General features: G+C 41.8%; 2 protein-coding genes across 3 annotated transcripts; one reads left to right on the forward strand and one right to left on the reverse strand.

Annotated features, from left to right (window-relative positions):
• The first annotated feature begins 205 nt into the window (after nt 1-205).
• LOC116324485 (solute carrier family 35 member E2A) lies at nt 206-5,910 on the forward strand. 2 transcript variants are annotated; one of them, XM_031745086.2, is made up of 9 exons: nt 206-283; nt 1,083-1,548; nt 2,190-2,325; nt 2,508-2,635; nt 2,928-3,048; nt 3,127-3,180; nt 3,455-3,527; nt 3,631-3,776; nt 5,064-5,910. In XM_031745086.2, exons 2-9 carry the CDS (start codon nt 1,278-1,280, stop codon nt 5,290-5,292), a joined length of 1,158 nt encoding a protein of 385 aa, XP_031600946.1. In that variant the 5' UTR covers nt 206-283; nt 1,083-1,277; the 3' UTR covers nt 5,293-5,910. The 2 variants fall into 2 exon arrangements, with proteins under 2 accessions (XP_031600946.1, XP_031600947.1); XM_031745087.2 differs by lacking the exon at nt 206-283 and adding an exon at nt 299-521.
• A 1,920-nt stretch (nt 5,911-7,830) lies between these two features.
• Nucleotides 7,831-12,814, reverse strand: LOC116324499 (solute carrier family 25 member 45). The gene is made up of 7 exons (XM_031745105.2): nt 12,760-12,814; nt 12,290-12,345; nt 12,150-12,193; nt 11,995-12,066; nt 11,705-11,884; nt 9,116-9,350; nt 7,831-8,659 (listed from the first exon to the last, which is right to left on the reverse strand). Exons 2-7 carry the CDS (start codon nt 12,324-12,326, stop codon nt 8,364-8,366), a joined length of 864 nt encoding a protein of 287 aa, XP_031600965.1. The 5' UTR covers nt 12,327-12,345; nt 12,760-12,814; the 3' UTR covers nt 7,831-8,363.
• Nucleotides 12,815-14,285: the final 1,471 nt, after the last annotated feature.

Consider the following 14,285-nt stretch of genomic DNA (forward strand, 5'->3'; position numbering starts at 1 on the left):
TTATGAAATTAAAAGCACACATTAATTAATTAATTTATTTTTCTCCAGAAAAAGCCAGGATTTTTTAAAGACTATAAACAAGTTTGGAAAAGACATTTAGGGAGATATTTATAATGAGACAAACTTGAACTCATGACCCTTGCGAGACAGCTGCATTCGCCGCTGGAGATTTTATTTTGAAACTTCTGTTCTGGGGCTATTTCGAGGTAACTTGACGCATGCGCATTGTTAGCAACCATGTTTCGAAGCCAGGTGCACAGCTATACGTGACCTAGAAACAAAGGTAAATGCTCTTTAACAGCGGGAGGGGTGTTGCGATGTGGGTGTTGTCCAGTGTGGATGAGAGCGCGGCGTCCTCTGTGTGGGTGACACCGCCTTGTTATATTCAGTGCAGCAGCGACAGCCAACGGCGGCTGCTAGCTAACCTCAACTTCCTCCTGTGATAAGTCCGTTGCCTCGCTGAACCGTTGTCTTCTCAGTATTTGTCTGTACAAGCCTAGCCAGCCAGGTTACAGAGAGAGGTAAGAGCTGGGTCTTCCTCGTGACGTGATGTTTTTCAAGGAGTAGTTTTTCCCGTACTGCGAGTTTCTGCGGGAAGAAGCTAGCAGCCCCCCCCAAACTTGTACGTGTCAAGCTTGTTTGTGTATCGTTGGCGGTCCCTGAAGCCTCGCTGCTGTAACTGTAACTCAGTGTTATCATCGGTTTAGGTGAAATTTCATCAGGTTTCATTCACCGTCTGTCCTCAGTCCTGTCCTAACAATATGTGCAGCTGCTCCTTTCAATTGCAGGGTTTTTGCTGATTATATTGATGTTTCCATCAACGGAGGATACAGTAGATACTCGTTAAATGCAGTGAATGGACTTTATGTAACATAATACACCTTAGCCATTACAGTGTTGAACAGTTTATGAAGTAATTTCACTGTGCACTTGTGTTTCTATGTAAAGTATTGGAGCAGTGTGGGATAAATGTGCTTTGTTTGGTGTTTAAAGTAGGCCATGGCGTTACAGCGCAGAGTGATTTATTTAAAGACTCTGACTTTGTTTTTTTCCCTGCCCTGTGATCTTTTCTTTCTTTCCAGTATCTGCAGCAGAGGACTGGGAAGGAAACACAGGAAGGGATTTCCAATAATCACAGCAAGACTGAGAGGTAGTTTGCAGGACCTTTCAGAGGATGGACTAATAACCAAAAAACAAGCAAACAAACCCTGAAAAACTGAGACACATTAAGAGTCCCCCTTTTAGTGGGGCCCGCGGGGGGCCCTCGGGCAGCAGGAATGATGCCGGGCACCAAGCAGCCGCTCTGGTGCCTCTTGTCACCGTTACGTAGCCGCCAGGAGCGAGTGGTGCTGACCCGTAGTGAGAGCATGCCGGGGGAGCAGGTGCTGAAAATCACGGTAACCGAGACTACGGTGATCGAGGCAGAGTCCGGGGTGTCCAACTGGCGCTCCATGACCTATCTGGGTCTCTGGTACTTCTTCAGCTTCTGCACCTTGTTTCTGAACAAATATATACTGTCGCTGCTGGAAGGAGAGCCCAGCATGCTCGGTAAGAAGTAGTAAAATCATTCTGCTGCTTCTAACACTGATTAACTGCAATAATGACAAGATAAGATACACGCACCTCAGTCATGAATCTTAAGATTAGTGAAAAGGCATTGCGATTAAGATTGATTAACGGCAACTTTCACATAAAACTCAAGAACAGCTTGCAGAGACAATACTTATTGTTTTAGATTGTAAAACTACTAGTGCAGCTGTGGCTAGGTGGTTTGGCGCATTCAAGAAGATTTTAATTTTCCAGTAATGAGGACCTGTGTGCGCTAACTGTATGTTCATGTGAATGCCATCTTTGTTTGTTCAACTATGAACCGCACCTGAGCTGTTATACAGGTCAAAACAACATGCTAAAGCAGCGTGCAGAACAGCACAGCCAAGTGAGAGGTAGTGTGACAAGATGACAGAAGTAAAATTGCAGTGACACAAATGATCAGGTGATCAGTCTAAGTGTCAGCTGAAGTTCAGTTTAAATAGACAACTGTTTATCAGTATTATGTCAGCATTTTTTGGCATGAATGGGCCCTCATAGTCAGACAGGAAACAAGTATTCATTACAGCAGTATTTTGAAGCGTTTTCTCCCTCATGAAAACTAATGTCTGCCTTTGTTTTTTTTGTCATTTTCTTGCTAGGTGCTGTTCAGATGCTCTCCACCACCGTCATAGGCTGCTTAAAGATGTTTGTCCCCTGCTGTCTGTACCAGCACAAGTCCAGAAGCGAGTATCCTTCCAACTTCGTCATGATTATGCTTTTTGTCGGACTTATGAGGTGAGTTTGTTTGCTATCCTGTAAATATGCAGATTAATAACAGATTAAGTGCATGCATTTGAGAAGAAAAAAAGACTTCATTGAGAATTTTATTGTGTTTTTATAAGTGCAGCTTGATAAGAAATTACTCTTGACTGCTGTTGCAAGTTCAGCACAGACGCCATCATTATCTCCACTTGCAGGTTCACCACAGTGGTTCTGGGCTTGGTGAGCCTGAAGAATGTTGCCGTGTCATTTGCTGAAACAGTGAAGAGCTCTGCACCCATTTTCACAGTCATCATGTCAAGGCTGATCCTCGGGGAGTACACGGGTAAAGTTCACGTTGCTGTGCTGGCTTCAGGGCGTGTCTTTCATCTGCAAAGGAATGGTGAACGCCTTATTGGTGTTGGCGTGTTCAAAAGATTTGTTGACAGTCAGGGGGGAGGAGGAAGAGAAATAATTTGACAGCGTTTCTGTAAATGTAATTGTTGCTAGGTTTAAATGCTTCTTTGATTCACTTTGATATTAATGCCTGGGTGTAGTCAGACCAGTTAGGCAGCTGCAGCTCTGGTCACTGGTTTAGTTTAGATAAACACAGTGACTCATTTAACTTTTGTGTGCAGGGCTGTGGGTGAATCTGTCCCTGTTCCCAGTCATGGCCGGCCTGGGCCTCTGCACAGCCACCGAGATCAGCTTCAACATGCTCGGCTTCTCCGCTGCTCTCTCCACCAACATCATGGACTGGTACTGCAGCACCGGCACAGCTTTTCCACCAGTGGTGTATTCCCTACTTTGTCCTAACTCTTGTCTCTCTGATCTCAGCTTACAGAATGTATTCTCCAAAAAACTGCTAAGTGGAGACACGTATAAATTCAGGTAAAATCATGCTTTAATTTAAGAGATCTGTCTTTCGAGAGAGACCTGCATACAAAAAGCATATATAAAAATGGAGACAAATGGCTAGATAATAAAAGGGCACATTGTACATGATCATAACAGAAGAAAAACACGTGCAAGATGGACAATTAAACGTTTTAAAAGACTTCAGTGAAATCAGTGAATGCAGCTTTTTACCCCTAGGCTATAAAAGGCTGATGGGGTGAACACACAGCTTTTTTTTTTTTTTTTTTACCTGGTTGTCTTATTTCAGCCCTCCGGAGCTGCAGTTTTACACCAGTGCGGCAGCAGTCATCATGCTCATACCTGCCTGGCTGTTCCTTTTGGTGAGGCAAAACAGAAGTTTTTAATTTCCAGAGCTGTTAGGCACTACAATACTTAAGAAAACAAGCGGGTAACGTTCTTGATGGTTGTCTGTTTAATTTCCAGGACATCCCCACGGTTGGGAAGAGCGGACAGAGCTTGATCTTTAGTCAGGACATCATCCTGTTGCTGCTTTTCGATGGTTTCCTCTTCCACCTGCAGAGCGTCACTGCCTATGCGCTCATGGGAAGGATTTCTCCTGTTACCTTCAGGTAGGACACAAAGTCAGAATCCTGCATGTCATGTGTTTCCTGGAGGCCATAGTTCCTGCTACAGTTAATTAATTGATGTCTTTGAATTGCCCACGCTTAGCTTATTAGATAACCACTTGTCGCGTCTGCAGATTTTCAAGTACACCACCATCATCTTATCTTAAATACAAGCTGCGCTGACTAAAGTCTGTTGTCTGCTGTAATAACTTCCGTTGAGTTTGACTGCATGCTGTACAACATTGATTTGCACCTCGGTGCTGTGTATTTACACTTCACTAGCTGGGCCTACGTCCTCATTTTAGATTTGACAGCGTTTTAGTAGGTAAAAGTGAATGCTTTGACATGAATTGAGCTGCAGTTTGGGGAAGGCCTCGAAGGGGACTGGCGATGGCTCCTGGGCCTGGCGGATCCCCGTGTACTAAATAGAAGTGAAGAAGTTGAAGAATGGAGAACAAGGAGGGAGGGAGGGTGGGGCACGTAAATGAGAATGATCAGCTTGCAGAACTAGGGGAACCTCTATAGATGACAGCCGGAAGGAGCGTGTTTGGAGGTGTGGTCCTGCTCCTGAAATTCCGATACATAATCTCCAATAGACGAACCAATCCATTACTGAGCGTATCTGAATCCACAAAGTCCAGCGTGTTTGGCTCCCTATCCCACCTGAGAGATGGGATGTGTGCCACTGATTCTAAAATAGCTTCAGTGAAATCACAAAATGCTTAAACTTTTCTGTGCTCTGCGCAAGAACACGAGAGCCAGGAGCTGAGATGCTGAGGTGGAGCGTGCCCAGTGTGAGGAGGCTCTTAAAGAGCAGGTGCACACAACACTGTATGTTTCTCAATATAGACCTTATAGTTTCTGAGGCTGGAAGTTATTAAAGTGGACCTATTATTTCCAGCTCTATATATTTTTCCTCTAGTTGATTAATTTGTATAGGCTTCACTGTTTACAGCAGGCCTTTGTGCAGGTATTTTACTTCCATCTCTCTAAGGCGTCTCCTGATTTAGCCCTTTTCTTTCGATTGGTTGTGCCTCACTAACAGCAGCTTGGTGAGGGTTGGAGAACATGTTAGGGATCTCTCCTTTCTTTGACATCACACAGAGCTGAAAGAAGGAAAAAAATGAGAGAAGGAGCTTTTAAAGCAGTCTGAAACATGAGGATAACTTATATGTACGCTGACATTAAGATTAGAGACTGTTTGTTTAAAGACGAACATATAATTTAAGAAGTTTAAACTGGATGAATTTGTTGTTAACCCCAGTAATAACGATCCTCATTCTTCCTCAGTGTTGCCAGTACTGTTAAGCACGCCCTGTCTGTGTGGCTGAGCATCATTGTGTTCAGCAACCAGGTAACCATTCTCGGCGCCACCGGGACCGTCCTCGTGTTCATCGGGGTCTTCTTGTACAACAAAGCCAGGCAGTTCCAGAGAGCAACCTTACAGGCTATGGCTGCTGAGCAGAACCACAAACCCCTTCTCCACGACCAGGACTTCAAAGCCTCTCAGTCTCACTGAGTAGCCCGCTCTTAAAGCTGCAGTGCTGCCTGAAATAAATTGGAAGCATCAACAGTTCACTCCGGTTCAAGAGCTGCCGTCTTTCAGGGTTCCTTCAGTGTCACTGTTAAAGTAAACCATTTGATGGCTTGATGAGCTGTGGGTGTGTGACCAAGCTGTCAGCCATCAGTCATCCTGTGGAACATTCTCACCAGTATTTCTTTGTACCTGACCGGATTACCACTTTAAGCCTTTTTGATCCTTTGTTTGTCTTTTATTGGTCAGTAAAAGGAAGCTCAGGGTGTTTTTCCTACATTTGCATTCCATTACATGCTAGTTTTTCTCTCATCTGTGGTATAGCAGCTACTAAACGCATGGGAACTGCAAAGCTCGGAAGCTGTAAGATTTTAAATTTTGTGGTGATGTTAATCTTCATTGTATAATCCAGTGTAAAATGTATCTTGATAGCGTCTGAGTGTAGGATGTATGAAGGGCTCCAGTTCCCGAGGTAGGAGGCCTTTTTTGAGGCTTTTCCAGCCAAAGCTTAAGACTGCTTTACACGTTAGTAATCCATGTGTAAAACACTTGGAAGCCACATTATTGCATTCTGAGAATGCTCATCCTCTATAAAGTTATAACTCCCCTTTTTTTTTTTTTGTGTGTGTGTACACAAAAAGCTGACACGACCTCTGATCCATGCTGGGATGGCAGCCCTGTTAATCTAATCAGGAAAAGAGGATTGGAAGGAGGAATAAATGGACAAGCTGCTGTTTTTATACATTTATAATCTTTTTGAAAAACTGTTTATTACAACTTGGGTTTTATTACTGTAGTTCTTGCCAATGGCTCTCAAGCTTTGTGTCCAGCAGTCAGCTGTATTTTTATTTATTTTTTAAATAAACTGTAAAATCAGCACTTGAGGGGTTACTGTGAGTGTAACTATGTTACTTTGATCACTTGGTTAACAGACGTTTATGCATTTTCTTGTTATTTTTGGTGATTTGTTAAACAGAAATGAATTTTAAACTGAAATAAATTAAACACTACTTAATAAAAGAACCACAGCTGCGGTAGTTTTCCAGAACCTCCTTGGTGGGCACCATATTTTGTGTGTGTCTGCTAATCATCTGCCGTAAACATGGCAAACTTCCTGGTTCACCTCTGGTTGCTGCAGTTGTAAACACTCGGTTCTCTTATGTGGTGACAGAAACTTGTAAATGCTCTCACTTTTGATTGTTCCTCAAACTAAAGGAATTATTTACCATATGTGGAAAACGACTGATTGTTTCCAGACGTTGTGTTTTTCTGTGTGGATCTCTTCTTGTAGAACTTACTCCACATTTTGCATTTCTAGCACTTAAAAAAAAACACAAATGACAAAAATAAAACCCAAGTTGCAGTAAAAACTAAAGTCATCCTGTGCTTGTCACTACAGATTTACACAATCTGTGTTCCTCTTTCTGTCCTCGCTGCTTCCAATTTCAGCATCGACTTGAAAGTGGAAGTTTCTCCACCGGTCTGTAGAAAGTCGCTCTGACCATACCCAGGACATGTCTGTCATATTCATTTCCAGTCTGACGGTTTTCGCTGTGCCTCGAGAAGCAGCTTTTCTTCTTCTCTTACATGTTTGTGGTCACAGTTTAACCAGAAGAGCTGCCTGACTTGAACTTTTTGTCTTTACATTGAAAACCTTTTTTTTTCTTTCCCCTGAGTGGGCTCTGATTAAACGTTCAGATGTTAAGAATTAATCTTTTTGTACTAACCTTTCACTTTGAGTCTTTGAAATGCTGCTTCAGGAGGCAATTTTGAACATGCAGATGGTTTTTTTTTTTTCAGTCTGTTGACCAGGTTCAAAGTGTTGAGGTATAAGTGAGCTGTGTTTGGAACTGTGCAGATCAAAGATGTAAAAAATTTTGCAGAGGATGTAAAAATGTTTGATGGACACTGTGCAGAAGATTAAAGCATTTTCTTTCATTATGCTGCGTGTTTAAATGTATAATATGGCGTTGTTAATTTTCACACAGTATACACATATCCTGATTATGGCTATGCACTCACCAGCCACTTTATTAGGAATGCCCGACTACTTTGAGTCTATAGAAAGGCTACAGTAACTCTAATAATTTAAAACCAATGTATACAGAAGAGCATCTTTGAATGCACAACAGGTCTAACGTTGAAGTAGATGGGCTACAGCAGCAGAAGACCATAGCTGGGGTCACTCCTGGCTACAATTTGCACTTGCTCACCAAATCTGGATATTAGAAAACTGGAAAAAACGTTGCTGAGTTTGCTGCAACATTCGGATGACAGATCCAGAATTAGGCATGAACACGGAAGCCTGTCTGAGTGTTGCTGACCAAGTCCATCCCTTTATGACCACAGTGTACCCCTTTCTTTTGATGGCTGCTTCCAGCTGGATAAAGCAATATCACAAAGTCTCAAACTGGTTTCTTAAACATGATGGTGAGTTCGCTGCACTTAAATGGTCTCCATAGTTACCAGATCTCAGTCCAACAGAGCACCTTTGAGATGTGGGGAAACGGGAGATTGAAATCAGGGATGTGCATGTGCATAGTTATTTTAACACTGAGAAATATGTTGACAGAGCACTAACGCATCGTCTCCTAAAGTAACAATGAAATCCAGGCCAATATTTACTTTTCTTGCCATTGCCTTTTTCTGCTCGCGGGCCAATCCTTGAAGCACATATGGTAAACAGCACTGTACTTGAGCACTCAAAGCACTTTATACAACATCTGTCACTCCCACCCAAAAAACAAACTCAAAAGGTCGTTTTTTTATGGAGTCATTTCCAGTCATCACTTTTATTGTGATATGTTGTTAATGCAGAAATGTTGACTGTAGCAGTTTTCATGTAAAGTGTGTGTAGCAGGAGGCTCACTGGCTGCAGCTAATCTGTCCTAACCATTAGGTTACCTTCAAAGTGTGCCCAGGTTTCTGATGCTGGCCAAATGGGATTTGACCTATTCTACAGGCAGTTTAAAAACAGCATTTAGTAACTGAGAACACTCTTTATACTGAAATCTTCTCAAAGATATTTTATCCTTAAAGTCAATGTGTCCATCCCTTTACTGTGAAGAGTGACTGGCTGGTGGTGGATAGAAAATCTTCATCAGGCTCTCGTAGCTGAGGAAGGTGACGGCGTTGACCGGAAATGCTCTCAGGCTGTTCAGCAGGAGGCCTTTGAAAAACACCCTCACTCCTTCTTCCCTCACGCTCACTCTCATGCAGTGCAGGACGCCGCTGTACTCCCGCCCGCCGGCCCCCGACATCTGGAGCCGAGCTTTCACTACGTCCATGGGCGTGGCTAAGGACCAGGTCACCACACCCGCGACGCCACCTGCCATCAATATCGCAAAGGTGCCTGAGGACAGAGAGGCAGAACTAAGACAATACTGAGATGCTTTCTAAACAAATAGTTTTCATTAAATTATTTGCCAAAAAATGTGCCAAAGGTTTTCAAAGCAGACTCTCTCGTAGAGCCAAATATGAGGTTGATATAGTAAAATAGCCATGTGGGTTCATGTGTGTAGGGAAAATTTTAATGAGACCTAAAAATCCGGATCTCTGAACATAAAACTAACTTAAGAAATAAAGATGAATTATCATGAGTAACTAGATATTTATATTCAGCTTCATCGTGTGTGTTCACTTCATTACTGGATTCATGCGCTACAAACTGAAAGCCTTAAAGGTTTCAATGACTAATTCCAGTTGAGCAGCTTTTGTGAGATGAAGTCCTTTTAAAATCTGTCAGAAATACAGGAAACTATCCCACTATGATATCCAGTATTATGTTATGATTGTGACTTTCTCTGACCTGGCTCTTTGCCATCTTGAGTGAGAACCTTACGAGTGACCTCGTAAGGTAAGAAGTAGAGCCCATAGCAGGGGACGTCCCTCAGAGTGAGGGCCAGGCCTCCTCTGTACAGACCCCTGAGCCCCTCCTCCCTCAGGATGACGGCGACGCAGTGCACGGGTCCGCGATATCGTGCTGACGTCGATTGACCCTGCAGACGCACCTTGACCAGGTCAATGGGTGCACAAACCAACACCTGAAAACAGATTGCCTCAAAGAGTCAGTCCACCAAAAACAAAGAAAAACAACTTCTTAATGGTTTTTAATGTGTTTTCATCCCTGGAAATAAAATAGTCCAGTGTGGCTGGTGCAACATAAAATACACAACTACTGCTGAAAGTCTGTATTCAAGTAGAAGTACTGTTAACAGATCCATATTACTTGGTGCATCAGGTTTTTTTAGAGGAGAAGATTAAAGTAGCGTAAAGCCCAGTCATGGTCTGCAGAGTAAATGAATCTCAGTTATGAAACACGAACTGGTTTTTCATTTCCCTAAATCTCTTATCTGATTATCTGATTGTGAGCTGCAGTCAGTGAACACTCGGAGGCCCCCTGGTGGTCAGATGTAACATTGCATGAACAAAACCTGAATTTCTGTGAAAGCAGTGATAATCCTGCTGTTTCAACTTTTACTTTGGCAAGAGCACCAGCTTTAATTGTTTAATGCAGTTTTTTGTCTATTTGTTTGTTTTTCCTTTTTAATTTTCTTTTGTTCTCTACAGAATTACACCACCTAACACTGCTGTTTTCAGCTCTTCTGTGTGTTTTAATAATCTTTAACTTGTAGAAAAATAAAACTGGCCACTTTTTATGTTTCGTCGTTTTTATATTGTGTTATTTTGTTTAAGAATGTTTTTTAATTTCCTCCTGAAAAGCATGTTGGATATGAAGGAGTGTCATCTAGTCTTTAGAAAATGTCAATGAGGTAAATACAACCTCAGCTGAACGACAAGACATGAGATATTACATTTTGTCATTATTTATTTAACAAAATTAAAAAACACACACACAGTAAGTAAACTGTGTGTGGAAAGTAAAATACACTTTTACCCACTCTGTATGAGTTAACAGTGTAAGTAGGTAGCCATGTGCTGATAACCAGATGCCTTTGATTAATGATCACCGGCGAGTGTGAGCACCTCTCAGAGGAGACCAGCGTGGAGATATTTAGCTATGATGCACAACACAATGTTTAATGAGGAAGACAAACACACATGAGCACAGAGACCTCATACCAGCTGTCAGCACAGATGATTTGGGCTGGTTTTTCAGCCACAAGGACTGAGGATCTTACACAATAAGTCGATCATGAACTTCTTTCTCTTTATACCAAAATAATCTAGAGTCAAATGTGAGGAGCTCTGTGTTACAGTTAAAGCCTGGCCCAAACTGAGTCATGCAACAAGACAACGATCCCAAGCACAGCAGCAAATCTACAACAGAATGGCTGCGGAAAAACAACAACAAAAAAATCAAGCTTTTGTCCAAAGTCCAAGCCAGAGATCCGCATGAATGAATTTCTGCAAACCTCAATGAACTGAAACAACCTTGTAAAGAAGAGCTGGCCACGCCTCCACAGTGATGTGAGAATCACAATCATCCGAAGTCATACAGAAAATGCTCACATCTTGTTGTTGCTACTTCTGCTTTGGCTTTATTTCTGTTGGATAAATGATGACACAGTGTAATATGTCATGTGCTGTTGTTCTGAAGTTCCATTTAACTCATTTTAAGACTTGCTAATGAAAAGATTTTTTTAAATGTCCTAATATGTCAAAAATGGTATTTGCACAATATTTCCTGAAAATGTACTTTTATTAGTTTATTACTAGCCTACTTCCCTTCTTCAGATGCATAGCTGACTGTTTTTGTTCTAACCTGCATGCAAAGTTTTGTTACTATAGTTTAAAAGATATAAAGAAAAAAAGTGTTGGGCCGCAGCTTTAAATGGTTAAATTCCAGTTGATTTCAGTCCCTCTGAATTTGTGCATGGTACTGTAGAGGATGCCACCACTGCAACAAGTCTGAAATTTCTTCCCGCCTAGATATTCCACGATCAGCTGTAAGTGTTATTAATCCAGAGTGGAAGCATTTAGGAAAGAGTGTGTAGAAGTTGCCACACTCTGACTCAATAACAGCAGCGCTCCAAACCTCATCTGGCTTTAACATCAGCACAAAAAACTGTGTATGGAAGCTTTGTGGGTTTGGTTTCTGTGGTTCAGCAGCTGCTATAGGTGTAATGTAAAGGTGATCCAGTACATTTGAAAATATAGCATATTTTACATAACTGCAGTGTTATGTAACACTGCCAAAGTCTGTCCTAGTGCAGTCACACTGACGCAGTAACGCCTGATAAAGTACTTCAAACGGACTTGGTGTTGTTTCTACTGTAGGTATGTTTGTCTCTCGTGGCTTGCAGCTAGAATGATGGTGTGGGCAGTGATTTTTACAACATGTGTGGTCTCCCGCAGCTCTGATAGATGAAGCGTTGTGCATACACACTTGTCATGGCAGTGACATGTGCAGCCAGAGAACATCAGGTGATCTTACCTGCACCAGGCCTGAGAAGCAGCCAGCAGTGAAGACCTGTGCAGCAGAGGCCGGTTTGCCTCGACTGCGCTGAGACTTAGTGAGGTAACCTAAAGCATTACTGTAACAGCCAAAGACAAGGGAGTTGGTGATGCCAGTGGTCAGCACAGGAAATGCCATGCCTTTAAAGAATCCATGGAGCTGATGTGATTAAAGCATAAAAGATCAGTGCTGTCTTATCCTAGTGGAGCATCACACTACATTACATCATTATTTCTTGCAAAACAATGTAGGAGAAATGTGATACCCACCCCTTCATGAGAATATGTTTTAATCACACAGTGAAATATCCCTTTATACACAGACTGGGCTTGGAGACGTACCTACAAATGTAAGAAGACATGTGAAATAATTAAAAATAAAAAACAATTAAGTCATATGTACTGGTTTCAAAGTGTCATGCAACCTTCACAGTGTCTAACGGATATCCTACTCCAAGTCCCAGTGCACCTACAACAACCAACAACATTTTATTTCTCCACATTCAGACAATTACTACTCTGTGTTACATTTTCTGTTGTTCTCTTAAAAACAGGGTTTTCCTACCTGAAATGCTCCCAGCTAAGAACTCCCAGAGAGGCATGACTCTTACAGTTTCAACTCTGCAAGAAAACCACAGTGTTTCAGATCTCATAAAGATAAAACATAAAGATGCAGCTGTCATAACTCAAACTGATTGGTCTGGCAGTCAAAGAGGTTAATGTGTGACTTCTTTTAGAAATAGTATTCTATAGGGTTGTATCATAATCAAAGTCCAAGGTGAAAATCCCACAACTTCAATTTTTTTTTCATGGCTCAGAACATGAATTTTCTTGAGAGCACAAACATATGCAGTCTGGCCCAGGGCCGTGCAGAGACGTTTATAGGGGCGGGTGCTCAAAGTTAAAAAGGGGCACATCGAACCAGGCTGAATAACAACAACACACATTCATCAAGAATCTAATATGGGATCGCATCATACTATATCACTGTTGTGAGGTGGCGACAAGGCAAAGCAAACGTAGCCTATGTTTTACCTGATGGGTACAATGTTGCTGTTGAGGGGTTTCTGCTGCTCCTGCTGCTGATAGTGCTGGAGGGCAGGGCTGTGTTGATCTGAGACTGTACACATTAAAAAGTTCATAGGAGAGATGGTAGCTGATTAAACAAGTGTCGTGAGATAATAACAAAATGCAAAGAACATAACAAAATGCGCTTGGAACCATAAGGCAACAAAAAACTGTGAGAAATAAACTCGGCTCTGCCTGTGAATCACTCTGCTTCTCTTCTTCCTTCCATCCCCTCATCTCATATAACACTCTCCACTTGCTGTCTATCTGAGAACAAGGCACAACTTGCTTTTGCAATAAACTATAATTTAATTATCCACACTTAACAATTCTTGCACTTTATAATAAAATGATGACAGAAAAATGTTATAGAAGCAAAACATTTCAGTTGTGCTTATTATTATTTTTATACTGGAATACCTCTCCAACAACTGGTACATGTGTTAATGTTACCTGTGCTCTTTGTAATCCAGCTGCTGAGGGATCCACTGCCTTTAGTATCCTCACACAGCTCCTACTGTTTCCTCCTCATGTCCTTACCAGCCATGTCTGGACAATGTTATATCATGAGTACTAATTTAAAAAAAATCCATATAAATAAAACACACACATGCACGCACAGGGACATTTTAGACCTTCAGAATACTGTATATACTGTGGGCATCATGGAGCTGATCCAGAATCCTTCCCTTATTATTTATTACTAGAGCTACAATAATAAAGCAATGAGGGGGAAAAAGTAACAAATATGAAATAATGTATTTATGATGATTCCATTTGTTTCACTATCCACTCTGTGCAGCGAGAAAGCTTATTACATTTTTAAACTGTATTGATACAATAATTTTACTGCTGTAAAATCAGCATTTTAAAATATAAATCTAAAGTAATCTGTGTCTTAATGTATGTTCTTTAAAATACAGCGTATGTTTTTTAAATATTATAATTATAATAATCCATTATTATGTGGACATGCATATTAGATCGTTTTAAGTGAAATATAATCCCTCCAGAAAGGCAGGAAAAGCCCTGTAACTTACTTTAAAACTAAATATGTTCCCTAAAACGGTGGACAGAGCTACAGACCCATGACAGCCTCACCCAGTGAGCCAGCAGCTATGACCAGCACTACTTGTGCAGTTAATAAAAGGACAGGTTTGTCGCACTGTTACACACACAGCACGCTCTTTTGTTTCAGTTCGTCAGTTGCAACAAGACAGCTTACCAACGTGTACGTGATAAGCTAATACTCCTGTGTGCTGTAGACTACAGTGTATGCTGTACACCTACTTACTGGTTTTGTCGCATCAGTCTGTGTGTCTGAGGTAATTTGTGTTTCTCCTACAGCTCCGGACCGCAAAAAATGCGCGTGCACTTTATGAGCTCGTTCCCGGCTCGTAACCAGCGCCAGGCACGTGCAGAGGGGGGGGACTGGAGGGGCTTGAGCACTCGCCCCTTTCCTGATGGGTGCCCAGAGTGCCCTTTTGTTGGGC

This window comes from Oreochromis aureus, linkage group 20 (assembly GCF_013358895.1).
Source record: "Oreochromis aureus strain Israel breed Guangdong linkage group 20, ZZ_aureus, whole genome shotgun sequence".
NCBI lineage: Eukaryota > Metazoa > Chordata > Actinopteri > Cichliformes > Cichlidae > Oreochromis > Oreochromis aureus.